At 37.7% G+C, this 27,005-nt stretch overlaps 1 protein-coding gene across 2 annotated transcripts in view; it reads left to right on the forward strand.

The window, feature by feature from the left end:
- The first annotated feature begins 5,990 nt into the window (after positions 1 to 5,990).
- LOC139951526 (uncharacterized) overlaps positions 5,991 to 27,005 on the forward strand; it is a 106,716-nt gene continuing 85,701 nt past the window's right edge. For both annotated transcript variants that reach the window (XM_071950460.1, XM_071950459.1), the window contains exons 1-5: positions 5,991 to 7,096; positions 13,577 to 13,810; positions 14,652 to 14,826; positions 15,612 to 15,709; positions 15,819 to 15,923. In XM_071950460.1, coding sequence (XP_071806561.1) covers positions 7,052 to 7,096; positions 13,577 to 13,810; positions 14,652 to 14,826; positions 15,612 to 15,709; positions 15,819 to 15,923 — 657 coding nt within the window. In that variant the 5' untranslated portion in view covers positions 5,991 to 7,051. The remainder of the gene's footprint in view (positions 7,097 to 13,576; positions 13,811 to 14,651; positions 14,827 to 15,611; positions 15,710 to 15,818; positions 15,924 to 27,005) is intronic.

The raw sequence follows: 27,005 nt of genomic DNA on the forward strand, positions 1-27,005 counted from the left end.
CAAAAGGCTAGTTTATCCGCTGATTATTTCACGAACTTTGATACTTTATGGACAACATCGACACACAACCCTATACTTTGGGTAATTGTCAGAGACATGTACTCACTTGGTGTATCACACAATACAACAAACCAATGTGAGGGCTTCACTTAAAGATTCTATGTCAGATTTTTGGAAGATTTGACCCCAAAATTTTGATTTAAAATTTAATAGGTATTTTCGAGAAAGTTACAAGCTTTCACTTGAGCCATTGCTCGAAAAAGTCCGCCTGTGTTTTAATTGGTCCAAGGTGGTGTGGGATCGGATGTATACATCAACCTCGGACCAATCAAAACACACTATATGATATTTGTCATTACAGAGAAAGGACAACAAAACCTAACAACGAAGAATTATATTATAACATTTCCATGCGTAGGAGACTGCATGCTTACTTTTGTTCCCATGTGACAAATAATTGAGTTTATTCAATCCAAAACACACTCCAGACTGCACTGAATTAGGACCGATTCTGATTTTGTACAAACTGACAATGTATTGAGTGTTGACTGAAATTGTTAAATCAAGTTTGTTCTGGAAAGATTAATTAAGTTATCTTTAAGTTATCATCTCTATAGCGCATGGTGTTTTGCAGCATGTTATCCGGTAACTATTAATTTAAAATATTGTTATTAGAGCACGTTCATGCGTCTTGTAAAGTCAACTTTTTAATCAAATCAGGTTTTCACAATCACCATAAAAACTAACAATAATGCGTTCATTTAACTTTGCATAATTATGACGTCATAAGGCCCCAAAACAGCACCCTCGTCTGTGGTACGCAGTGAATCCGGGCAAAGCTTACAAAGAGCGTGAAGTTCCCATATATAGAAAATGAAAAATAAATCTTCGCTCTGATTAAAGACATGTATGGACACTATCGGCAATTGTCAAAGACCAGTCTTCTCACTTGGTGTATCTCAATATTATGCATAAAATAACAAACCTGTGAAAATTTGAGCTCAATCGGTCGTCGAAGATAACAATGAAAGAAAAAAACACCCTTGTCACACATGGTCACACAAAGTTGTGTGCTTTCAGATGCTTGATTTCAAGACCTCAAAATTCTAAATCTGAGGTCTCGAAATCAAACTCGTGGAAAATTACGTCTTTCTCGAAAAACTACATTACTTTAGAGGGAGACGTTTCTCACAATGTTTTATGCTATCAACCTCTACCAATTACTCAATGGTTTATGATCATTGTGGCAATGTTTATCAACATGAAGCAGCGCTAAGTATTAGCTGCCTTGTATCCAGGTGTTTGAAATGAATCACTTTCTCATCGTGTTACCTTGGGTCGTGTTCCCTGTACACAAAGGGTTTTAAATACTGTGCAATACTCATCATGTAACCAGACTAATTTTTGACAACCCCGTTTTCTAAAACATGGAAATGTTTTTTCCAGTGATTTAAAGCATATCCTTTTGTTTATATCTGTCTTGAGATGATAATCATTGGCATAAGGTGTTGTTTTAATTTTTACAAAATTGTCAAGCCATTATAATAAGCCCTACACTTTTTTTTTTACCAAGACACCGATTGCAAATGTTGTATTCGACAAACTCAATCACTTTATTCATCATTGACACATCGATTGTTTTTTGATATTATAACATTAATATAACTCCTATGCATCAGTGTTTTTCAAAGTGTTGTTCAAAAAGTGGACACAAAAATAATATGTTTAGGCCTACCTTTGATTATGACTATGCACACATGCGTTGATTTTTAAAAGGATCATGGTCTTTTAAAAAATTTATTGTGTTTTTGTCCTACACAAGTTACATAGACCCTTTAAAGGCAGTGGCCACTATTGGTAATTACTCAAAATATTTATCAGCATAAAACCTTACTTGGTAACGAGTAATGGGGAGAGGTTGATAGTATAAAACATTGTGAGAAACGGCTCCCTCTGAAGTGATGTAGTTTTCGAGAGAGGAGTAATTTTCCACGAATTTGATTTCGAGACCTCAAGTTCTGTCTCGAAATCAAGCATCTGAAAGCACACAACTTCGTGCCACAAGGTTGTTCTTTTATTTCATTAATATCTCGCACCTTCGACGACCGATTAAGCTCAAATTTTCACAGGTTTGTTATTTTATGCATATGTTGAGATACACCCGCTGTGAAGACTAGCAGTGTCTTTAAGGTTGAAACAAACACATAGATAAGTCGCTTTGTGTATGCAGCTGCTCAAAATATTACCCGACTCATAATTCTTGTTGTTTTTGAGTGATGGTTGTATATAGTTTTCTCTTATTTCATGAATTTTGATAAGAAAAGATAACCCTCGTCCATGTTACCATGGTAACATACGATGATGGATTATTCAGAAGAAGATGCCGTTCTTTAGTGACACAATTAATTATAAACAACTTTACAAAAAGTGGCTGTTGATCATGATCAGTCTTTTCATTTGGGACACTTTAATCAGGCCCGAAGCTTTTTGTATACAAAAAGCTTCGGGCCTGATGAGAGCACACAAAATATTGTGGAACAAGAATGTTTTTCTTTCTTTCATTGTTCTGTTGCAACATCGATGACCAATTCAGTCAAAATGTTCACAGATTTGTTATTTTATGCATAGATATATACACCAAGTGTTTGACAATTACAAAAGGTGTGCAGTGCATTTTACCGTGAATTTGGTTTCGAGACCTCAGATTTGGAATTAATTGGAGGTCTCGAAATCATGCATCTGAAAGCACACAACTTTGAGTGACAAGGGTGTTTTTTTTCTGTCATTATTATCTCGCAACTTCGACGACCAATTGAGTTCAAATTTCACAGGTTTGTCATTTTCCTGCGTATGTTGATATACAGCAAGTGAGTAGACTGGGCTTTGACAATAACGAATAGTGTCAAGTGTCTTTAAAACAAAATTGACGAATAGCTGCAACTAACACGCGTACGCCAATTTCACTGAGGCTAATTAAGATGATTAAGATCGAAAAATGGTATAGATAATGTCCTGACGTTTCGACTCACTCAGAGTCTTTCTTTTTGAGAGGCCATTCCATTCTTTTTGAGAAAGATTCTGTAGGGATCAATACGTCAGACCAGTGACTATTAATTGTTGTGATGCATACCATTATGTCCTTTCGGTTGGTAAGCAGTTTGCAGCAGCCAACTCTAATTAGTATATTACAATCGAATTAACAACAACTCTCGCGGACTCAACCTTTCCCTCAAAATGACCCAAATTTACAGCAATTTGATGAGTTAATCATGAACAATTGCCTTCAAACATAAGCTTCGATGTTAACTCACCAACCCCATCTCCTTCCAACTCAAGATTGAAATAACAAAACCTGCACTTATTGACAACCTTACAACGGACTTTGGATCTCAATTAAGATCTCCTCACAACATCAAATAATAATCAAAACCAGACCCAATCTATTTGTTCCGCCAATAGTTCAATCAATGACAACCGTCGAGGGCTACTTCACCACATCTTGTCCCCTCGACTCTTGTATCCTTACCATCCTGGTTGCTGAGGTATTTAGACAAAATGTAATCAAAGCTACAAACCGCCGTGAAGGGAATGACTTAATTAGGAGGCGATAGCTGACAAGACAGCACAGTTTTGTGTGATTAGTGAACAGGTTTGTACAGGTTCAGAGCAAAGTGCAAACGGTAACCAAAGAAACTGCCAACAGTGTTTGAACTTGTGGTTTACTTGCTAACAATGGTCAAAGCCATAAGCCATTGATAGTGTTAAAGGCAGTGGACACTATTGGTAATTTCTTAATATAATTATTAAAACCTTTCTTGGTACGAGTAATGGAGAGGGATTGATAGTATAAAACATTGTGAGAAACGGCTGCTTCTGAAGTAATGTAGTTTTCGAGAAAGAAGTAATTTTCCACGAATTTTGTTTCGAGACCTCAGATTTAGAATTTTAGATCCGAAATCAAGCATCTGAAAGCACACAACTTCGTGTGACATGGGCGTTTTTTTTTAATTTCATTTTATCTCGCAGCTTCGACAACCGATTGAGCTCAAATTTTCACAGGTTTATTAATTTATGCATATGTTGAGATACACCAACTGTGAAGGCTAGTCTTTGCCAATTACCTATAGTGTCCAGTGTCTTTAAAACAGTTTTGTTTCGCAGCCAGTTTCTTGAATGTGATGATCTTGATACTCTCTGTCAGTTTCTCAGATTGTTCTGACAATCCTTTTGTTTCAATGAGTGTCAGGGTTATCCTATCATCTGTAATTACGTGTTTATGTACCTTTTATTGTATGTAACAATTTGTCTTTTCATTTTCTCAACTTTTGGAGGTTTTGAGGAAATAAATAAATAAATGAATAAAATAACACCGTGACTTGGACACAGTTTAATTTAATCCCGAGTACTAAGTTTACGGAAGCGTATTGGCACAAAATGAATACAACACATACCTCTCTTATCGTGTACTTATATTAGCAACTTGTAAACCTTTATAAGGTGCTACATAATTGGGTCTCATAATTCATCACTTCAATAACATATCTTTCTGAAAGTTTGTGTCTCATAATTCATCACTTCAATAACATATCTTTCTGAAAGTTTGTGTCTCATAATTCATCACTTCAATAACATATCTTTCTGAAAGTTTGTGTCTCATAATTCATCACTTCAATAACCTATCTTTCTGAAAGTTTGTATATACTCAGCGCCTTGAATACCTTGTTGGTAGATACGTGCGCTATATAAGACTTCGATATTATAACAACGTACACGATAATTCCAAACTTGTATCGCACTGGTACCACGGTTTTGAGACCAAACTGGGCCCAGTTTCATGGCTCTGCTTACCGCCGAATTATGCGCTTATGTTAACCATTCTGCTTACTGTGCAAGCGCCGAATATTTGCGCTAGCTGTGGTTGCGTTCGATTAGCTTCCCTGGGTCGACCCCGTGGTGCTCACTCGGATGAGCCCCTGACAAGAGCTAATCGAACGACCACTCACCGCTCTCGTAGTGACGTCATGCACCTGGGGCCAGCCCCAAAGTGACCCACTTCACAAGCTCTGGGAACTTGGGGCTGACCCGGGTGAGCCCCTGGAATGACGTCAAAGCTATTCGAACGCACCGGGGGCAGACCGGGGTCGACCCAGGAAAGCTAAACGAACGCACCCATTGTAAGCGAATAAGCAAACAAAAATTCCATGCCAACTCGTGAAATACAAAATTGTTGTTTTCACTCACACCTGTAATAGCACTGTATATCTCAGTAATTTCCCGAGTCCTGAGAAAACATTTCACAGGCATATAACTCGTGAAATACGCTCGAGGTAAGCGCAGAAGTCCTTGATTCCTTAAGCGCTGATTATTTTCTTACGGTAATTACAGCCGTGAATTTTGGCCAGTTCGCGCTTTGGTCGCGTGTTTATTTGAAGAAAAATTTGTAATCGCGGTAGGGTTCTTTGCCTCTGAGATACAGAGATTCAAGTACGATACGGCTTAATGAAGCATTCGATGACAAACATCTATAGGCCCAAATTCATAAAACCTGTAAGCACAGATTTATTAGTAAAATTACGTAGTAGCATGATTATAGCAGTTAGAATTGTTGTGGCTTGAGCCCGAGTCAATTTTTGCTTAGTAAAGAAATTTGTCAAACAGTGTTTTCTGCTTATACAGTTTTATGAATTTGGGCCCTGACTTTCAAAGAAGCAAGCTCACATTTGCTTCGGACTTTAATTACGTCTGTACGAACGATGATGTGTTCACATCAACTCATCCGGCAGCGCAGAGGTCTATCAAAAGAGCGTCAATTCAAGTCAAGACAGCCACGCCTCTGCGCATACCATCCCGTCCAATAATGCTCAGTGTGATGTGATGTCATTGTGCACGTGTATAGGTAGCACACACAGTTTGACGTTTGTTGATCAATTCAGCATCATTGAGGTTTCGATAACTCCTTTAAGCCATTTGTGTTTGCGCTTCACTACAACTCTCTCTTCATTTCGGCCAAGAAGTGTTTTTGAGCGCGATGTAGCCAAGTGGAATACACTCAGCATCAAAGATCTGTGTTTTGCTTCGTCTGTCAAGTTGTGTGGAACACGACTGGATTAGAGTCAGAAACTGGTGGCAGACGAAGACTAGACGCACATCTCTTATTTGACGAAAACAAAACCGTGCGTTTTGTAAACCACTAACTTGTCATATTTTGGTTGCATCATGATGCCGGTGTGCTACTTAATGGACCCAGTGGCGGGAACTTATCTCCAGTTACTCGCTGAACTTTGAATCATTGGCATGACACGATGAGGAAGACCAAGCTGATGTACAGTTTTCATAATCGTGACAGTAACGAGCACCGATTTTAGTTACGGTTTACATTTTAAAAGTTTCAAAAGAACACGTGCTCGTTTAATCGTGACAGTAACGAGCACCGATTTTAGTTACGGTTTACATTTTAAAAGTTTCAAAAGAACACGTGCTCGTGCGCCGTGTTCATTTTTACACCAATCTAGTGACTTATTTTGTAAGAGATACACAACGGGTAACCACAATAGTTGTATTGCAAAGGTTTTTAGTTGCACTTTATGTAGTGCGACCCTTATTGGCTGACTGTGAAGCGGTCAAAGTTTTCGAAAAGGCAGAAATAACTTTGTACGAACTGCTCCGGTCCACCTTGGCGGTTTCTGCCCCGTAACACCAGCTACCAGCAGCCGTTTTAATTGGTTTGCAAACGGTTGCAAACAACCGGGTGAATGTTTGCCTTTCGTACTGGCTTTACATGTGCGGTAGTTAACTGAACTCTTATTTCCGCAATCTTAAAGACAATACCGCTGGGCACGCTTAATTTTGGAGGTTCAGCTCATTACTTCGAACGTATTTTGTGTAATAAGATTCACTCGCTTTTATTTCAACTACATCAGACTTTTACTGTTGTTGGGCCGCAAAGGAGATTATTTCTATCGGAAAGTTTGACTACAGCTGGGGAAAATATGTAGGAAAACTTCTACTGACATCGCAACATCATCCCAATTTTGGCAACTTCACGGCCAAGATGAAAACATCAATTATTCGTTTTCTTGGGACACTTGTGGTTATGGTGAGTAAACGTTATTTATGGAAATTATTGCATGTTAAGTTTGTTTGATCGACAGATGGAATTTTGTGAGCGGTTGCTAAAAGAGTGCTTTTGAAATATCTCAATATAGCAAAAATACTGCAGGAAGTCTATACAGCGCAAATTATATACCAAGATGTACTAACGGAACTTGAAAAAAAAACACAAAAAAAAAACACAGTAATATACAGGTTTTTGACATTTTAAAAATAACAATTTATGTAGCACCATTGCAAACTCAGTGCCAATCAGTTATTAACATTACATAATGAAAGGTCTGATTCAGCCGATTTGAGCCCAACATTAAATAGCTAATTTTTAGATATTTGAAAATGTATAAAACACTTGTTTTAAGGTATATTGCAAGAAATAATTTCACACCCGAACAAAGATATTGACAAAATACGGAGACCGCCCACTTGGGCAAGAAAGCTCATTTGAAACGTTATTCCAGAGGTCGTTGGTTCATATACCGCTCTAGTAACCTTTACTTTGTTTAAAGCCATTGGACCCTTTCGGTACAGAAAAACAAAGAAATCACAGATTTACAAATAACTTACAGGGTTTACAGAAGGTAGTGGTGAAAGACTTCTCATGAAATATTATTCCATGAAATGCTTTACGTTTTGAGAAAATAGTAAAACAATATCAATGCTCGATAGCGAGAATTACGGATTTATTTTAAACACATGTCATGACACGGCGAAACGCGCGGATACAAGGGTGGGTTTTCCCGTTATTTTCTCCCGACTCCGATGACCGATTGAGCCTAAATTTTCACAGGTTTGTTATTTGATATAGAAGTTGTGATACACGAAGTGTGGGCCTTGGACAATACTGTTTACCGAAAGCGTCCAATGGCTTTAAAGGCACTGGACACCTTTGGTAATTGTCAAAGACCAGTCTTTTCAATTGGGTGTTTCTCAACATATGCATAAAATAATCAACCTGTGAAAATTTGAACTCAATTGGTCGTCAAAGTTGCGAAAGAATGATGGAAGAAAAAGACCTTTGTCGCTCAAGTTGTGTGCTTAGACTTCAGCTGACGTCTCGAATTCAATTCAAATGACTTCTTTCTTAAAAACTACGTTACTTCAGGGGGAGCCCTTTCTCACAATATTTTATGCTATCATCAGCTCTCCATTGCTCGTTACCAAGTAAGTTTTTATGCTATAATTATTTTTGAGTAATTAGCAATAGTGTCCAGTGCCTTAAAAGATGCTATGTCAGATTTTTGGCCACAAACATTAAAACATAGACTTTTTTTAGTGAATGGTATTTCAAAGAGTATCACCCGCTCTAACGAAAAAAAGTTTAACTTTTACTTTTAATAGACAGGAACCATGACAAAAATTTAAAACGAGTCTTATAAAACACATAAGAATTTGTCACGTGATTTATTGTCGGGATTCCGACAAAAACTAATTTTGAGCACTTTATTTCACTGCTACTAATAATTGGCGGACTTTTTCGAGCAATGGCTCAAATGAAAGCTTGTAATTGTCTCGACCCCCATCAAAATACCTATTTAATTTTAAATCGAAATTTTTGGGCCAAATCGGCCAAAAATCTGACATAGCATCTTTAACCTACCAATATAAATGAGTGGTGTTAAATTTGAAAGTACAATATAATTGTCGGTATAATCATTATCAGAGTATCGTATCCATCATCCATCTTTTTTTATATGGTTCGTGGCGTGTGCTAAAGTTATGTACTTATGTTTTATGTTTGGAAACTGCAAGTGTCAAAATTCGATGAGAGAAGAAAAACAAAGAGAATCGGGCCATTTAGGTTTTAACATGTTTTTTTTTGTTTCTTTTGGTTTGTTTGTTTGTTGTTTTGGTGATGAGTAGGTAAACTTCATCTGTACTTTTAAACAACCACACAATGAAATCAAATTGAGAAGGGACTTGAATCAAGTCTAATTGAGAATTTGATCGAGTGGTGTTTTGACGACATCGTTTCGCAGAATATTTTAAGCGGAAGCCTCAATTTGTAGCATTACACAAATTAATGTATCCAACCTTTAAAATGTGATACATGTTTGCAAAGCAGTCACGTAGGCTACGCGATATATCACTAACCCCAATAATGAAAAAACCCGAAAGTCGAAATCGGAGAATCACACGCGCGTCAACTGACGCTCTTTGACAGCTAATTCGTCAAACGCGTTTACAAATCAGAATGTTATGAATGGTTCTTAATACCCCCATGCTACTAATTGCCAGGCCAGCTCCATCAACAATCCCCGTCAACACTTTTTCAAATAATGCGTCCATGTGGAGACATCTTTTGTTTTTTCTATTAGTCCCTGTAACTATAAAGGAACATGACCGAATTGGTTTTGCCAACAAAACAGTTGATGGCAGTGTAAGCACTCTATGTAATCCAACATATACATAAACTAACAAACCTGTAGAAGTTTGATATCGATCGGCCATCTGGGTCACCAGAGAAAAGTGAAACCCATTACACACTTTGCATATTCGACGGAATACGTTCGCCATTTTTTTTACAAGCTAAGTGCATGTCATGAATGACATGGGAAATGTTCGGCCGTTGGGTATTCGCTGCAATCATAAAATACGTGAGCATTCATGCTGCATATAGTACGTAGGTTCAGTGCATGCACGCTCATGTACAGTCATGTACATGTCCACCGGACGGTTTTTGAATAGCCCCGGACACGATTGCATATGCAAAAGTGTCCGGAGCGGACAGTATTGCATGGCGGACACAATTACATCTGACACCGGCACAATAAAAATGTGATCGTCCTGTTTGCAAGTTGTGATAAACTGAAATATAATAAATACACCAATCATCACACATTGAAGAACTTTTGTCTAAGCAATAATAAATTCAAGTTCCCGATACAAGCAATCACTTTCGGAAAAGTGCATTTTTGTCGTCACAAATCATAACGTTTGAAATGAGAAAACGATGACCTTGTGAGTCACAAAATCATTTTCTCCTTTCCAACTTGATGAACTGAGCTTGCATTTCGTCCTTTCCGTTGCCAAGAATCGTATCGTACAATTCCGCCCACACTAAGCATACAGAGAAGAAAATTAAACAACACAGAACACTCTCTTCAATGATCAATCTGACAACCCATTAATCTAAGTTTCGACCTAATGGGCTGTACAACTTTAAAGGCGAGTTCAGATTTGTAAACAACGGGGAGCAAGTCAAATAAAGCTCACTGACCGAAAAATCTTGGTTGAGAAAATTCATTCCTTGACCGGAACAGTCGCCATTGCTTATTTTGCTTGATGCGATAGTGATATAAGCGTGTCTCTATCTGGACGTCCACAACACCCATGACACACACACACAAACCGTTGAGTGAAGTATTTGTTCATAACTTAACCTCCAAATGTGAAGACATTTTGACAGAGATTGATGGTTCCTTGAAATAATATTTCGAGGTAAAACAATGATTTCGAGGGATGACAAAATGTGAGTTAACCATAAAGTTAAGTTTGAATAAATTTACTCTTCTAATATAAAAACAACGTTTTATCACTTTAATGGATATTTCCTGCTCCACGCTTCTCCAATGTTGATTTGAATTCTCATCAATCACCCCTTGCCAGTAAAATATGCAGATATCGCGAGTGGAGCTCAATTTAGTTGACAATAAAACCTTGTTCCGTTGATGGTGAACCGCAAGGGGGAATCGTTAATGATTGACGCGTTGGTAATAGGTGTGCATCAAGCGATGACAGACGAAAGAAAGTGTATTTGCTTGTTTCGGCTTTGCCCAGTGACAAGTCATAAAAACACGCTGTCACCATCTTGGTCATGTTCCCTGTTTCTATAACAGTTATGAATGCTAACACTCATTGCGAAAACATGTCATCAGACTATTATGTCGTCCAGCCTCAGTTTGGTTACAATGAGTTGGAATGGAGCAAAATCAAAATGGCCACAGCGTGATAAAGGTCTTGAATGCCCCTAGTGGAAAACAAAGGATGGTCAGCATTGATGCTTTGGCTTTTCTGGTCTTTCATGTCAATATTAAACTTAAATCTAAAACATTGGGCACAAGTTTTACCCCCGTTTTCAAATAGTGTTTGGTGACGAAAAATACATCTTAATTATGATTGATCATCTCTTGTTATCAAATTTTAAAAGCCCACTCTCAGGTAAAATGCGACAACAAATGCAACTCGGTCCAACTTAATTCAAGTTTTTATTCACTCTCTAAAAGTTTGAGACTGAAATTCACTTAATCGGTTGAAACTAGGGACAGACTGAAGCAGTGTCTGCACAATGCAAGTTTAACATCTATAATATCGACCACTCGATTAAAGACACTGGACACTATTGGCAATTGTGAAAGACCAGTCTCCTCACTTGGTGTATCTCAACATATGAATAAAATAACAAACCTGTGAAAATTTGAGCTCAATTGGTCGTCGAAGTTGCAAGATAATAATGAAAGAAAAAATACCCTGGTCACACAAAGTTGTGTGCATTCACATGCTTGATTTCGTGACCTCAAATTCTAAATCTGAGGTCTCGAAATCAAATTCGTGGAAATTTACTTCTTTCTCGAAAACTAAGTCATTTCAGAGGGAGCCGTTTCTCACACCATTTTATTCCATCAATCTCTCCCCATTACTCGTTACCAAGTAAGGTTTTATGCCAATAATTATTTTGACCAATTACCAATATAGTGTCCACTGCCTTTAAAGTGAATTTCAATCTAAATTTGAGAGATAAATCTTTATTGTTTTATGACTCCAAGGGGTATTCGAAGTTCTAGCATATTACAGTAAACGACAATGAACCAACGCAATTATGTTTATTGGGCCAACATTAATATTGACAAAGGGGCTGCGCCATAGTGCAGGCGCTCAAAGAGCCAACATAGGTAGCGTTCGTTTAGCTTCCCTGGGTCATCCCCGGTCTGCCATGGTGCGTTCGAATAGCTTTTTTACGTCATTCCAGGGGCTACCCAGGTCAGCCCCTAGTGCCCTGCTTGTGGAGTGGGTCACTTGGGGGCTGGTCCCAGGTAAACGACGTCACTACGAGAGCGGTAAGTGGTCGTTCGTTTAGCTCTTGCCAGGGGCTCACCCGAGTGAGCACCGCGGGGTAGACACAGGGAAGCTAAACGAACGCACCCATAATTTATTCCGAACCGAGCTTGGAAAATGGCGTATCTTCATTGCTGGTTTACTCCTGTGCAGCCATCACTTGTCTTTTTGGACTCATCTTTTACTAGTGAGGGCGCTGTTATGATATTGTGGCCTGCTCGAAAAGACCTTAAAATATCGCAAATACTCGGTACGTGCGCTGTAGACGTGGAATGAGGTGCATGCTGGTCTATTCAACGATCAAATTTGATTGCTAGCTAGACCAGCATGCACCTCATTCAACAGTGTTAGCGCTTCCGCAATGGGTATTTTCCAAAATAATTAGCTCGTACTGAGCGATCGTAAAAATGAAATAAACCCATAATTTTTTTTAATTTTTTTTAATCAGCTTGGTTCCTCCTCGGTCACGGCACGATGCCTACGATGTACTCTCTCCGCCATTTTCACTGATTTCCTCCTACACCGCGTAGGTAATATGGACGACGGTTGGTTCTGCGACGGTAATTATGACGTTTGGCGTCATCTGCACATGCGTCGGCTTTGAGAACGGTCGTCCCTCAATTTCTACGACGGTACTTCGGATGAATTATCTGCGTTGTGCTGCAAGTAGTATGTGCGCAAGGAGGGATACAGCAGGGATCACGATTGAAAGTGTGAATAACGTGTTGCACCAATACTACATTTTTCGTCGCTTTTGAAAAGCCCGCATTCCGAGGCCGGGCCCAACCCGTAGAAAAACCAAACAATGTATTACGCAATCGACTAAATCTGATCGAACCCGCGTTAGTCAACGATAGTTGGACCAGTCTAGTCGACTATTCGCGACCATCCACTCGAGGCTGGTCGAGGTTGGTCGCATCGTTGGTTACCAATAGCAATTTGTCATATCACAGTGTGCTGCAGGCAGAGAGGACCAGTTATTCTTTAAAAAAACTGAAAAGAAGTGAGTATGGACTTTTAATGTGTTCACGGCATAGAGCTATGGTTCACGGTCATCTTTTTCACATACGGTCGCTAGAAAACGACTAGAGAGTCGTTCGCACTTTCATTTCAGCGCGCATGCGCTTCGTACGTTACGAACTAGCCACTAGTCGACGATTGTACCCTGATCGAACTTGCTCGATGTTGCGCCGGGTAGATCGTCTGTCACTCTTCGTCTTAATCCCAGAGCCACTGAATGGGAGTTTCGTACATCAGACTAAAGTCATACCGTTCGCTTAGGTATAACGTTTCATGCTAGCTACTGACACGGGCAATCACTGCCGAATTAGACATTTAAATTGGACGCAATTTAAAAAGGGCTAAAACATATCTTTATTGTTAATCGGATTAAACAATGTTGTTTTCTCTAAAGGTGGATCTTCTCCAAGGCTCGCTAGAAGCCGCAAAATGTATGGATGGATTTTCAGAGGAACTGGGTTCTTGTTACTCCAGTGTCCACAATGATACGCTCAACTGGACTGATGCTGATCAACACTGCCGTTCACTCGGAGCTCATCTCCCGTACATGGGTAGCTCTGAAGAAGGCACGTTGTTGAAGTCTAGGTGGAACTGGGCAAGACTTTGGCTAGGATTGAAGATAAACGAGGTATGAACATTTTTTTCTCAGCAAGAATTGGGTTAAAATTTACTGTCGCTGGTCTCCACAGAGTCGCATAGTCGTATATTGGGAGAGTAATATGACAACTTGCGAATAGAAGCCCGTTTGCGCTAAAAAAACACATGGGCGAACACGGGGTGCCAGACTAGTCTGTTCATCAGGTTGTGCTGCATTTTGAGAGAAAAATGACGTCCAGCGACCACGTGACCAAAGAAATCTGGTCCCTCATTGAGTGCGTTCAATTAGCTTTCCCGTGGCGACCCCGCGGTGCTAATCGAACTATCACTCAACCTCTCGTGGTGACGTCATTCATCTGGGGCCAGCCCCAAGTGACTACTCCTGACGCAGGGCATTGGGGTTGACCCGGGCGAGCCCCTGGAATGATGTCAAAAGCTATTCGAACATACCAGGGCATGCAGACCGGGGTCGACCCAGGGAAGCTAATCAAACCATCGAACGCACTCCATACACACATCTCTGCCACGGAGTTTGTGTGGCGCCCCCAACGCGTGGTACTAACGAGGCAATTAGCGTTATTTGTCCGTCCGTCCCTACCTAGACAGGTCCCCTCCAGGTATTGTGTCATGCTCACACATGTACGTCAGATTTAACCGCCAATCTCTACGTGGAGGAATACCCGAGTAATAATATGCATATGATTTCAGAAATCGGGAAAGTACCGAGTATACAGTGCTTACTCACATCGGTGTATATATAGGCAGCAACATTGAAATCTTTATCCCCAATGCAATTTTAAAATCTATTAAATTAATGTACCCGCATTGTCAATGGCGTATTAAAACGGGATTTCCCCCATCTTATGTTACAGACAGATGATGAGGAGTCCCTCTATTGGGAAGACAACACTAAGGTGGACGCCAGTTTCTTCGCTAGTTTCAGCCCTGATGATGTTAACAGGTGTGTGGTCTTACGTAAGACGGACATGCGATGGGAGCTGACTGACTGTGGAAACAAAAACCATGTCATCTGTGAAGCTGACTTTGGTGAGTAAATTTATTTGTTTATCTTTGCATATATGATATTCTACTAAAGAGTCATGGTGCTGAATCAATAACTTCAACAACTTAATATTTAACGACATCAATTCCAAAGAGAACTTACTTTATATCATTACTAATTGTGCAGAATTGATTCAGCTCCAAAATCTATCAAAGTTGTGGTGCAGAAAAAAAAATTAAAAGTTCGATAAAATATTACCGACACCACTTTAAACTAGAATTCACTTTACTGTGATAAGTAATAGTGATAAGGTAAAATTAATCCAGCGTCAAATCCGTGAAAGTGAAATTCGGAATTCAATGAAATATTATCGACATCACTATTTACTTGAAGTTACTTTTACAAATAATTAATAATGATGGTGCCAACATCCATAAAACGAATGGTGGGGGAAAAAAAAAAACAAAAAACAATTCAACAAAATTATCGACTCTAATTTCACGAAAAGATATTTTTATAAATAGTAATGACGATAAGGCAAAATTGATTCAGCGCCAAAGTAAAAAGAAAATAAGCTAGAAGGCACTTTACTAAAATAATTTACTGTGGGATTAAGCTAAGTGCTGATAATAAATAATAATACGCAGTCCACAAGAATGCAATGACTAAATTGAAAACATTTACATTTCGTGATACAATTTTTAGATCAAAACTAAATAGTTGTGTGTTCAAGCTAATCGAAATACGATCATCTCAAACACAACCAATGAATCTAATCTTCAGATCCAACGGTTTAATTTTCTTTATTGAAATTCACTTAATCTCACAGCCGATGACGTAGAAGCTACGTCACAAAGCCCTGTCGTCACCGACCCCCTGGATCACACGTCACGAACTCCTGCTTTGATGACGACACCATCACAAGAGGTAAGAAATTGAGACGGGCGTGGCTATTACAGGTGAACTTTGGGTGTGTCATTATAAGTTTATCCTTGAACTATAAAACACAGTGACTTTTGATTTCGTCTTCTTACAGACCGACTTCGAGACTTCGACTGAGGAAGAATTTCCTCAATGTGAAACCCTGGACTGTCTGTTGGATCTCATCAATCAAGACAAAGAGACCGAGGAACTGCTCCAGGTAAGTGGGGGTGATCGGAGGCCTGGTGATGGTGTCATTGGTTTATCTATTTTAAGTTGTTATTATCCCGATGCAAAAACAACCATTATCAAACGTGTGTACAACGTCAAACTACAACTTAAAAATAAATCAACGTCGCAAAATGTGACGTTGAAACAATGTTGATTAATGGTACTTCGACGTTGCGACGCCATATCAACCAATATCCAACGTTGAAATAACGTTGCTTTTATTCTGGTGTGTTAAAACAATTCAAATCTCGCGGCCCAAGTGCCGCATTACATCTGAATTAACAAAGCTGTGAAAAATGCTGACATTCATTAAACGAAGACTTTGAAAAGATGCATTCAAAAACACACAGTATTAAGAAATATTATTCAACAGTGATGAGCTGTCTAAAATTATTAGATTCTGTCCCCTCGGACCGAATTACATTGACTTGTCAATCCCAGGGCAGATGTTCAGAGGAATTCCCACCTAAGAACATTCTGTCCGGTCGGTTATTCTAGATTCAGGGTATGAAACATGGCTCTGTCCATGAGGTTCAACCGTTATCGGAACTCCAAACAATTTGCCATCCATTCCTCTTTTCCCAACCGAAGGCGGAGAGGTTATTATATCCAATGTGAATTTGTACAAGATTGGGCTTAATATGTATTGCATTTAGCACTGGCGAGTTATGTTTTTCAGTTATTTCTAAAATCGCACCCAAATGCTGTACCAAAATAACATAGTAATTATAACAATAAATCATTTTAGCCACTTTCAAAATTGTTTAATAAGTTTAAGTGAATGTAAATGCAATGCATTTTCCCCAAATATAGGACAGTAAAAAGTTCAATAAACTAAAACGTGATATTTGTTGTAGTTTGTATGGCTTCTTGTCAAGTGCCAACTTCAGTATGAAATATAATTTTGTGTAATTAGGCGAAAATGGTGCAGGGCTCGTAAAAATTCCACACGGTGTGAGTTTTTGACTTTGAGTACAACTCAATTTGATCCACTGCTTCGTCAGTCGTGTAATCTGGATTGATGTAGTGCACAAGCGGTTCGTCTTCCCCGTGTAATCCTACATTTACCTCGCCTTTCTCGTACGTCACCCAGAAGCGATTAGATCCGTCAAACTGAAGGTCCAGCTCGTTAAAAGAGCAGCTTTTAATTTCAACACCAGCACCACGTTTAAACTCTGCTCACAATGATAACAAACCGAATTACTGTTTAAGAATGAGGTTACCCTTGAAGTAAGTACTAAAACAAATTTCAATCGCATACCCCCCAATTATTTTTACAAAGGTGATTTAATCAGCATTCCCCTCTTCGAGAAATCATTTTAACGACAAGAAAATATTATACTGTTTTTTTTTGTGTGTGTGACAGTTTAATTAAATCAATAAATCAGATATAACGACGAGTGTGGGTACTCACTAACAACGTAGATCTCGCTCTCTCCTTCCATGAAACGCATCTGAATATCGTTACTCACTGGATTACTGAGAGTAAAATTCAATGTCATGGGGAATGTGATAGTCGAACCATCCACCAGAAGGCGTTCTTTCTCAGATGAGGTTGTTTGATAAGTGGCACATGGCGAATGAGGCACCTCATGTAATACTGTGGTGCAATCAAAAGATTTTCAAAATTATACATTCAGATAAATGATTGATCTCAATGTATAATTAATTATTACACAATACAAGTCATTGTATAAACGTCGCAATTCATTCAGTCAACTAATTAATGTAAAACTTTGAATGTCTTTTAAAGACAATGGACACTAGTGGTAAATGTCAAAGACCAGAGAGTCTTCTCACTCGGTGTATCTCAACACATGCATACAATAACAAACCTGTGAAAATTTGAGCTCAATTGGTCATAGAAGTTGCGAGATAATAAATGAAAGAAGAAAACACCCTTGTCACACGAAGTTGTGTGCTTTCAAATGCTTGATTTCGAAACCTCAAATTCTAAATCTGAGGTCTCGAAATCAAATTCGTGGAAAATTAATTCTTTCTCTAAAACTACGTTACTTCAGAGGGAGCTGTTTCTCACAATGTTTTATACTACCAACCTCTACCCATTGCTTGTTACCAAGCAATTTTGTATGCTTATAATTATTTTGAGTAATTACCACGAATTTTTGAATGTTTTCAAGTAAACCATAATAATAAAATAAATGAAACATATTCTTGAGGCGACTGAGATAAGACGATTAATTACGACACCTGTGTGAAACGAGATTCTGTCACCCTGGAGATGGTGAACTGTGTACAAACTTATTCTGATAGCGCCCTCCCCATACCCAGCCCATGTTAATTTCCGATATTAGGGACAGAGTCTACTGCGGAGGATAGAACTCCCTGTGACACTGGCAGGAATTTGCTGATCTTAACATTTTGCTGTTTGGACTTACTCCTATACTTTTTAAGAGTGGTTCATGCACTAAATCACATACAGTATGATAACATGACAATTCAACAGTTTTAACTCTGGAGACCTTAACCGGTGAATCACTTGGTCCGCCATTTTGTTGATTACAAAATTCTTCAAAATAGCGGTCCGTGTTTCGTCTTAAAATTACACATAAAGCAACTTCAAGGGATATTTGTGCGAATCATTATATTACTCTATACTGTTCTATACTGCATTTTGTAGTTCTTTCTGTATTTTAGAAGAGTTACATAATAGTGAGCAAAAATATGACTCCATGACATTATTGGATAAAAGTAAAGATTTGTTGTTGCATTTGATGGTCACCAAATGATTCTGAAGTGTTCCCCCCCTTTTTTCAGTCTGTTCGTTTGATGTTATTGTTATTATTTTCAAGTAACCAGCGAAACAACAAAACAAAAATAGACCAAGATTTTGTATGTAATATTAATATAAACTTAAACATGAGCCAAATTTCATAAAGATATTTTTTACAGGCACACTGTGCGCGCTCTTTGGTAGGTACACACTATCAAACCATGTTCAAACAAAGGACCTATGTCAAAAGAGGATGTAGGGTCCCCAGTTGGGTGAAAGTCGCCAGTTGGGTGAAGGTCCCCAGTCGGGTAAAGGTCCCAGCTGGGTTATAAGGTCCCCGGTAAGAAAGTGTATACAATACCAATGGGAGCTGTCACCAAAGTTGTAAAATGGACAATATATTATTCAGAATGTATTTACAGTGCGAGTTTTTGAATAGAAACATACCAGAAGTGTAGTCTGCTGAAGTCGCTGTATTATCTGGAAAATCAAATTTAAACAATATTTTTATTATATTGCCATTCTGACCAATGATCCAGATATGTATATAAAAATACCACAATGTTTGCTTAAAAGTTCGCTTGAAGGCACTGGCAATATTGGTTGAATCAGCCAAAGACGAAAATGCTGTGCTTCTGTGATTGGTTTCTTTAATATCTCTTCTTCTTCTCATTAGGCATTGTGATAAGCACAGATTAACTACAATGAAAATAGAAACAAAAATATATGTCACAAGAAATACTCAGTGATTGTACCAATTAATTGGACCTAACCAGAATTACCCCAATAATTATGCAAATAAAGGACTGAATAAAGCAATGTTTACATTGACCCATGTGCCTGAAGGGAATCTATTATACAAACTTTGACCTATAAACCCTGGGCTATAATTACCACACAAACACAATTAGCAACTGACTGAATCATAGAATATTATGCGTTAACCTGTGTTATATCAACCAACGACAATAAGCGTGTATGAATAACAATCCCCAATTACATGTGCGACCAAATTAAACGCAAAGACAAAATACAACTATTTTAGGCTTAAAATCAGTACATAAATATAACACAATCAATCAATCAGCTTTATAATTTTAGTGGCAAGAAAATCAGTGCACAAACCGTTTAATAAACCTCGGCGGAAATCCCAAAAACTTTAGGCGAAGAACAATGGGCTGTTTACTTGGGAAAACCGTGAAACTAAGGCCGTGTCCGAAACGACGACTTCGGCTACAGCTACGTCTAGATCAGCGCGTCTACCAGTGTTGAAGAACAGGCAGACGCGCGCGATCTAGCCGTAGCTGTAGCCGAAGTCGCCGTTTCGGACACGGCCTAAGACTCTGACTTTCAGCCCTCGTAGCAACTGCTCGATGTGAACAGCGCCCTCAATCGATAGAAAACAAGTACCCTGAGTTTGGGTGTTACATTGGTAATTATCAAAAAGACAGGTATTCTCATGTTGGTGCATCCCAAGCTTTGACTCAATTGGTCATCGAAGTTGCAAGTGAAGTGAACGAAAAAACATCCTCGTGGCACAAGTTTGTGTGCTTTGAGATGCCTAAATAAAAGGCTCCAGCTGGAGTATTTTATAATTATTTGAGCTGGAAATTCTTTCTCAAAAATACTTCAGAGGGAGCCGTGGAATTCTCACAATTTTGTTACAATATTAACATCTGTCCACTGCTCGTTATCAAGTTAGATAACAGTGTCCAGTGAACTGCATTGTCTTTAAATCTTTCTAAAACACTGATTACAACTGTACATACGTGGATCAAGTAAAGATCTGCAGTTGCATTTGAGGGTGAAATATAATAGAGGAAATAAAATCAACAACTTCACGAAAAAAGAGCAAAGATAAGGATCAGGGAGATTGTCCTTACCAGACTCGGGCTCATCTTGACCATCTGTAGCCACTGGTTTTTCTGGAAAAGAAAAAGAAAGTACCATTTTTAATGGGAGAGCCATTCAGAAAATCGAGTCAGAAATAAAGTTGTAACTCTCTCATAAAAATGTTTGTTGATTTTGTTTGAGAAAGTATAGTCTGTAGCTGTTGCATGGCGCGGTATAAGTGTCATTATTATTATTGCAATAAACTTACTAACCAAAAGGACCGCTTTTTGTATACAAAATGCAAACAAACGGTAACAATGGCCTTACGTTTCACTTGAGATTGAACACAAACAGATTGACTAGAGCAGGAATTGTATTTTATTAGTTATATACCATAATAACTTTGTTACAATAGGTGTGACCTTTGTGAATTCTCTGAGTATTCTGGCAGGTAATATACTGCACTGATCCTATGGGAAAGTTGACATTTTGTGTCATAATTTCCAGATAAAACCAAGAGTTGTGAAAGTAAAAGCTGGACAAGTTTTGAGATGTGCCCCTTTCATCATATCAAAAGTTGATAAGGATTAGACAGTGCAGTCTCCATAAATAAAGATTTTATATTTCCTTCCATTGAGCTATTAAATCATGCCTGCAGGAAGTCCAGGCTTGGTGGCTGCTTTGTAAACATGTGATGTCACCGTCACATCGTCTACATTGTAGTCATATTGCCCCCAATTAATGCCATCGTGCGTTCTTGAGGAACCTGCAAACATGTCAACCAATAACATCTATGTAACGAGACATTTAAGTATTTCAAGAGTCTTACTGTATCCGCATGCATTGTTTTCCTCGATATTGTCCATCTGCAGCCGACCGTCTTCTCCGAACGTTACCTGAAAGGGTAGTTGCCGTGAAGTCATCGCCACATCACCTGCAAGAAAATCCGCAGACGATAGGTGGCGCACTATATTATTTCACGAAACAGGAAAGAGTTCCTGTCCCATAACGTACGCAACCTCCAAAGTTTTTGAATTCATACATTCAATTGTTTCACTTAATTAAACTATATACGCGGTAGGTCAGTCCAATAGGCTGTTTTTGTATCAAAGTGACGGTAGAAAGAAACCTAATTTTCGACCTATTTCTGTGGGATGTTCCGAGTGTAATAATAGTTCTCGGGTCATTTTCTCAAAGTTCGGGCGTGAGAACAGTGGACTTGTGCCAAGAACACACCGCCCGAACTCAACCTAAAGGTTTCGCTTTAAGTGAAAACGCCCTCAGTGGCAGGGTAGTAGAGCTCAGTAACTACAAAACGGCTAACAATGGGAACCAGTGTTATTTTTAGCATCGTGGCAGGCAGTGGAAATATCGATCCCTCAGAGTGTTTTGTTCCTCATTCCCGCTACGATTCTGAAATCTAAACAATTATACCACAGTCTGAGGCCTTGAGCTGTCTCAATAAGATTATGAAACCATTTCCATCGTGTACTTAGGGCTATCTGAGGATAATTTAGTGGTAAAAATCGTATAGTTTTTTTCTGGCTGTTTTCGCTCATTATTCATTTTTAACAAATTCAGATAATGGTGTCAATTGTGAGTGGTAGATAAAACCAACTAAAACCTTACGTTATTTAAACGAAGAAAATAAGCATAAATTAACACAGGAAATGCATAGCCGAGTAAACAACATACCCAGATAATAAATATTTAAAAAAACCAAACAAACACCCTTTTAAGGGTGTTTGTTTGGCTTTTGACACGTTTGGTAATACTTATTGCCAAAGACAGTATTCTCACTAAAGTGCATCCCAACGTATAAATAAACAAATCTTTTAAAATGTGTTCTCAATTGGTCATTGAAGTTGCAGGAGAATAACGATGAAGAAACGCCCATTGTTGCACAAATGTGTGTGCTTTCAGATGCAAAGGCTTCAGGCACGAAGTCTTTTAATATCTGCGTGAGAATTGACCTTTTTCTTAAAAACAACGTTACTTCAGAGGGAGCCGTTTCTTACAATGTTTTTTACTATCAACAACTCTCCATTGCTCGTTACCGAGTAAGTTTTTATGCTAGCAATTATTTTGAGTATATTACCAATTGTGTCCATTGCCTCAAACCTATCGAAAAAATCGTCAACATGTGCTGGCGGGTGCGGGTGTTGCGACCGAACATGCCCATTGCTTTTAATTGACGGTGCCTCGTCGAATAAGGGGCCACTTTCATAGAGCTGCTCAGCACAAAAAATTTGCTTAGCATGAAATTTTCTTCCTTGATAAACCAGTATTACCAACCAAATTTCCATTTGTTCCATAATGCTTGTTACTGGTATTCAGCTCTTGTTTGCTTATCCTGAAAATCACCTGGGAATTTGGTTGGTAATCCACAAGGAAGAAATTTCATGCTAAGCAAATTTTTTTCGCTTGGCAGCTCTATGAAATTGGGCACAGGTAACTAGAAACACTAATGATTGAAATGTTGAAAAACCTACTAGCTTACTGTGAGCCAGCACCTCTAAAAAAAAAATCACATAATGCAAACCTGCGTACACTAACAACCACCTTATCAAGCTTTATCCATATCTTTTAAGAAAAAAAAATTACTTTCCTCTAAGAAACCGGTCGTTATATCGCATAAATAATTTGACGTTCACGAGATACCGGAAATTGAAGGAATTTGAAGTGACTCACCTTTCACTGCAAGAGTAACGAGAAAGAGTAACACTCTCCAGTCCTTTAAAGACATTTCAGTCATCATGAAAACAATGTCAGTTATACCGGTTTACAGATACTTAACAAACCACTAAACAGGACCAAGCAAGTAACTATTCGCCTCTGACTACCACTTGTCAGCCCAAGTGTCTCCGTACTAGGGTAGCTAATGAAGGTCGGCATCTGATTATGAAGCATTCACTGTTCCGTCCCAGTTTTTATGAAAACATAAACCATGGGAACGCTGCCAAATTCATGCGCGAAATTGCTTAGGCGCAGCTAACAATCGTTCAGAAAGCGACATGTCTTTTTTAATATCCGGTGGTGACGTCATTTCATGGACAGTTATTATTGGGCAGTTGGTTACTGGTCGGCTTTTTTTTTTTCGTTGATCTAATTTTGAGTAATTATTCTCTTTTTTGAGACAGTTTCTCTTTCTAAAGTGGATGGCATAATATAGTATACATGTCCCGAGGATTTCTACGGACAAAAAGAAAGCGACGAACAATAGACACCATCATAAACAAGAGACACCATCATTTAATACACCGTTCTTCTCCTTTAAGTTTTTGCATACACTGCAAAAACTGGGGTGTTAAATTGATTATTCCCGGTATCTATTCGGCCGAGGGAAATAGGTCCCTCTTCTGGTCACTCAAAGTCCCTCGGGGGAATAGGCGTACACTAGTTCCCTCGTTGCCAGTCAATATGTGTATATTATTTGATGTAACGTTTTTTTCCCCCACAAACACAACAAGCTTTTGAAATGTTCCTTTACCCACTACATACAGTGTATCGCTTTGGGCAGCTAGGCTGTCCATCCGTATAAATTGTTTTGAAAAATAAAGGAAAAATTAACATGTCAGTAGCTTGTCTTTTTCCATACATGATAATCTAAAATTAATTAGGAATATTGCAGTGTTTAATAAAGAAAACAGTTATAATGTATTTAAAGCAAAATACTTGCCAAAAACTAGCTACTAAAAAGAATAGTGAAAGTCCAAAGACACACGATTTACTGTGATTTACGGATATACAGCAAAAAATATTAGCTTGCAAAAATGCTCATTAAAGCCATTGGACCCTTTTGGTACAGAAACAAAACAAAAGTTCACAGATTTACAAATAATTTACAGGGCTTACAGAAGGTAATGGTGAAAGACTTCTCTTGAAATATTATTCCATGAAATGCTTTACTTTTTGAGAAAACATCAAAACAATACAAATTCTCGATATCGAGAATTACGGATTTAATATTAAAGTCATGTCACGGCGAAACGTGCGGAAACAAGGGTGGGTTTTCCCGTTATTTTCTCCACACTCTGATGACCGGCTGAGCCTAAATTTCCACAGGTTTGTTATTTTATATAGAAGTTGTGATACACAAAGTGTGGGCCTTGGGCAATACTGTTTACCGAAAGGGGCCAATGGCTTTAACTCGATAAATACTACAAATTGAAATAGGTGTTTACTTTCCAAAAACTCGAGGGGTAGCTAAGTTGAAAGACACTGGACATGTTTGATAATAGTCAACGTTAGACCAATATTCTCACCTGGTGCATATCAACATATGTATAAAAATAATAAATATGTGACAATCTGTTTCAACTGTTAGTCATCGAAGTTGCAAGAGAATAATGAAAGAAAAATAACCATCTCTTGCACAATATTGTGCTTGCCTTCAGATGCCAAAAAAATACTTCAGGCCTGTAGTCATTTTCAGATTCTAAAATATTATTTTAGTGAGAAGTTAACTCTTTCTCAAACAATTTTATTCCAGAGGGAGTCGTTTCTTACAATATTTTTATTTATTTTTTTTATTTTATTTTTACAATCAACAGCTATCCATTGCTCGTTACCGAGTAAGTTTTTATGCTAATATAAATTTTTTGTAATTACCAGAAGTGTCCAGCGCTTTTAAAATAAACTGTCACAAGTGTTTACGACCTTTTGCAATCGACGAAATTTAGCTAAAAATGACAGTTCAAAGAGTATTGACAGGCTTCACCCATGTTCATCAAAAATCACTTTACTCCGGAATTCGCAACCTGAAAACCCCTGACAAAGTCACAAAATCAGTCTTTTAAGAGAAACTGCAAATCCCAACTATTCTGTACATTATATCAATATTAAAAAAAAAAAAAAAAAATGTATATGTATATATGATGTCATAACTATGAAAAAAATCAAGTATTTTACAAAAACGTCAGGCGAAAGACCTCTCTTAGTAGTTGTGAAATAAAGTGCTCATTCGGCGCCGTTGAATGGATCTATTCCAGATACTGCGCGCCTTATAAATTTTCTGTTCATATTATTATTGTTATTATTATTATTATTATTGTCATTATTAATATTATTATTATTATTGTTATTATTATTATTATTATTATTATTATTATTATTATTATTATTATTATTATTATTATTATTATTATTATTATTATTATTATTATTATTATTATTACTATTATTATTATTATTATTATTATTATTATTATTATTATTATTATTATTATTATTATTATTATTATTATTATTATTATTATTATTATTATTATTATTATTATTATTATTATTATTATTATTATTATTATTATTATTTTTATTATTATTATTATTATTATTATTATTATTATTATTATTATTATTATTATTATTATTATTATTATTATTATTATTATTATTATTATTATTATTATTAAAATTAGCCTTTGTCGGGATCCCGACAATATATCACGTGACCAATTCTTATATCTTTTATAAGAAACGTTTTAAATTTTTGTCATGGTTCCTGACCATTAAAAGTAAAAGTTAAACTGTTTTCGTTAGAGCGGGTGATACTCTTTGAAATACCATTCACTAAAAAAAAATTTTTTTAATGTTTGGGGCCAAAAATCTGACATAGCATCTTTAAGCCCACATGCTCAACAAGATGTACAATTATCAAAATGATAAGCAATGCAAGTCTACACGGTCAACAAGTTGTACAATATTAAATGATAAAGCAATGAAAATATGCACGCCCAACAAGTTGTACAATATTAAATGATAAAGCAATGAAAATATACACGTTCAACAAGTTGTAAAATATTAAATGATAAAGCAATGACACCTACGCTCTCAACAAGTTGTCTAATAGGCCTAGTATCAAGTATAAAGCAATTCCGATGTTTAATAATAATATTAATAATTTGCAACTTACTAGAAACTTCGATGGAATGATGCTAGCTAGCGGGTTTCGACGGGCTGTGGCATGGAGCTGTGTGTCATTAATTCGTTGACGGATCATACAACTTAGTTCAACTAAACATTTCTGAACCAAAAATAACGGAAAGAACGAAGACTCAAATCACGTCTTGCCGCTATCGCTTCTTGAGCAGGAATGATTTGAGCCAAGCGCTGCCAATAGTGCTACACCCTTAACGCCTCAGCGAACTGCAAGTATTCTTTATAAATTGAAGTTACTTACAAGGAAAGGAATTCGGTGAATTTAGATAACTACGTAAACAAATGACTGGGTACTCCAAGTCAGTTGGTTACACTACAGTATCATTTCAATATTGCTTTTAGTTTGGCCGGTGAGGGCGCTCTCAATAGTATTTTATCACTACCGGGGTGTACGCGATTCTTTATACATAGTTTTAATCGGCGTGCTATCACTTTTGTTGCGCCATAGTTTTAAGTTGCTTTAGAGGGGGATTATAACGGCTTCTTTAAAAGTCTTATTAACCATGAGGGATATGATGTCTGTGGTGGTAATGTGTTCCAGTCTTTTCATAACTGTTTTGGGGT

Source organism: Asterias amurensis, chromosome 19, assembly GCF_032118995.1.
Source record: "Asterias amurensis chromosome 19, ASM3211899v1".
In the NCBI taxonomy this organism is placed as follows: Eukaryota; Metazoa; Echinodermata; class Asteroidea; order Forcipulatida; family Asteriidae; genus Asterias; species Asterias amurensis.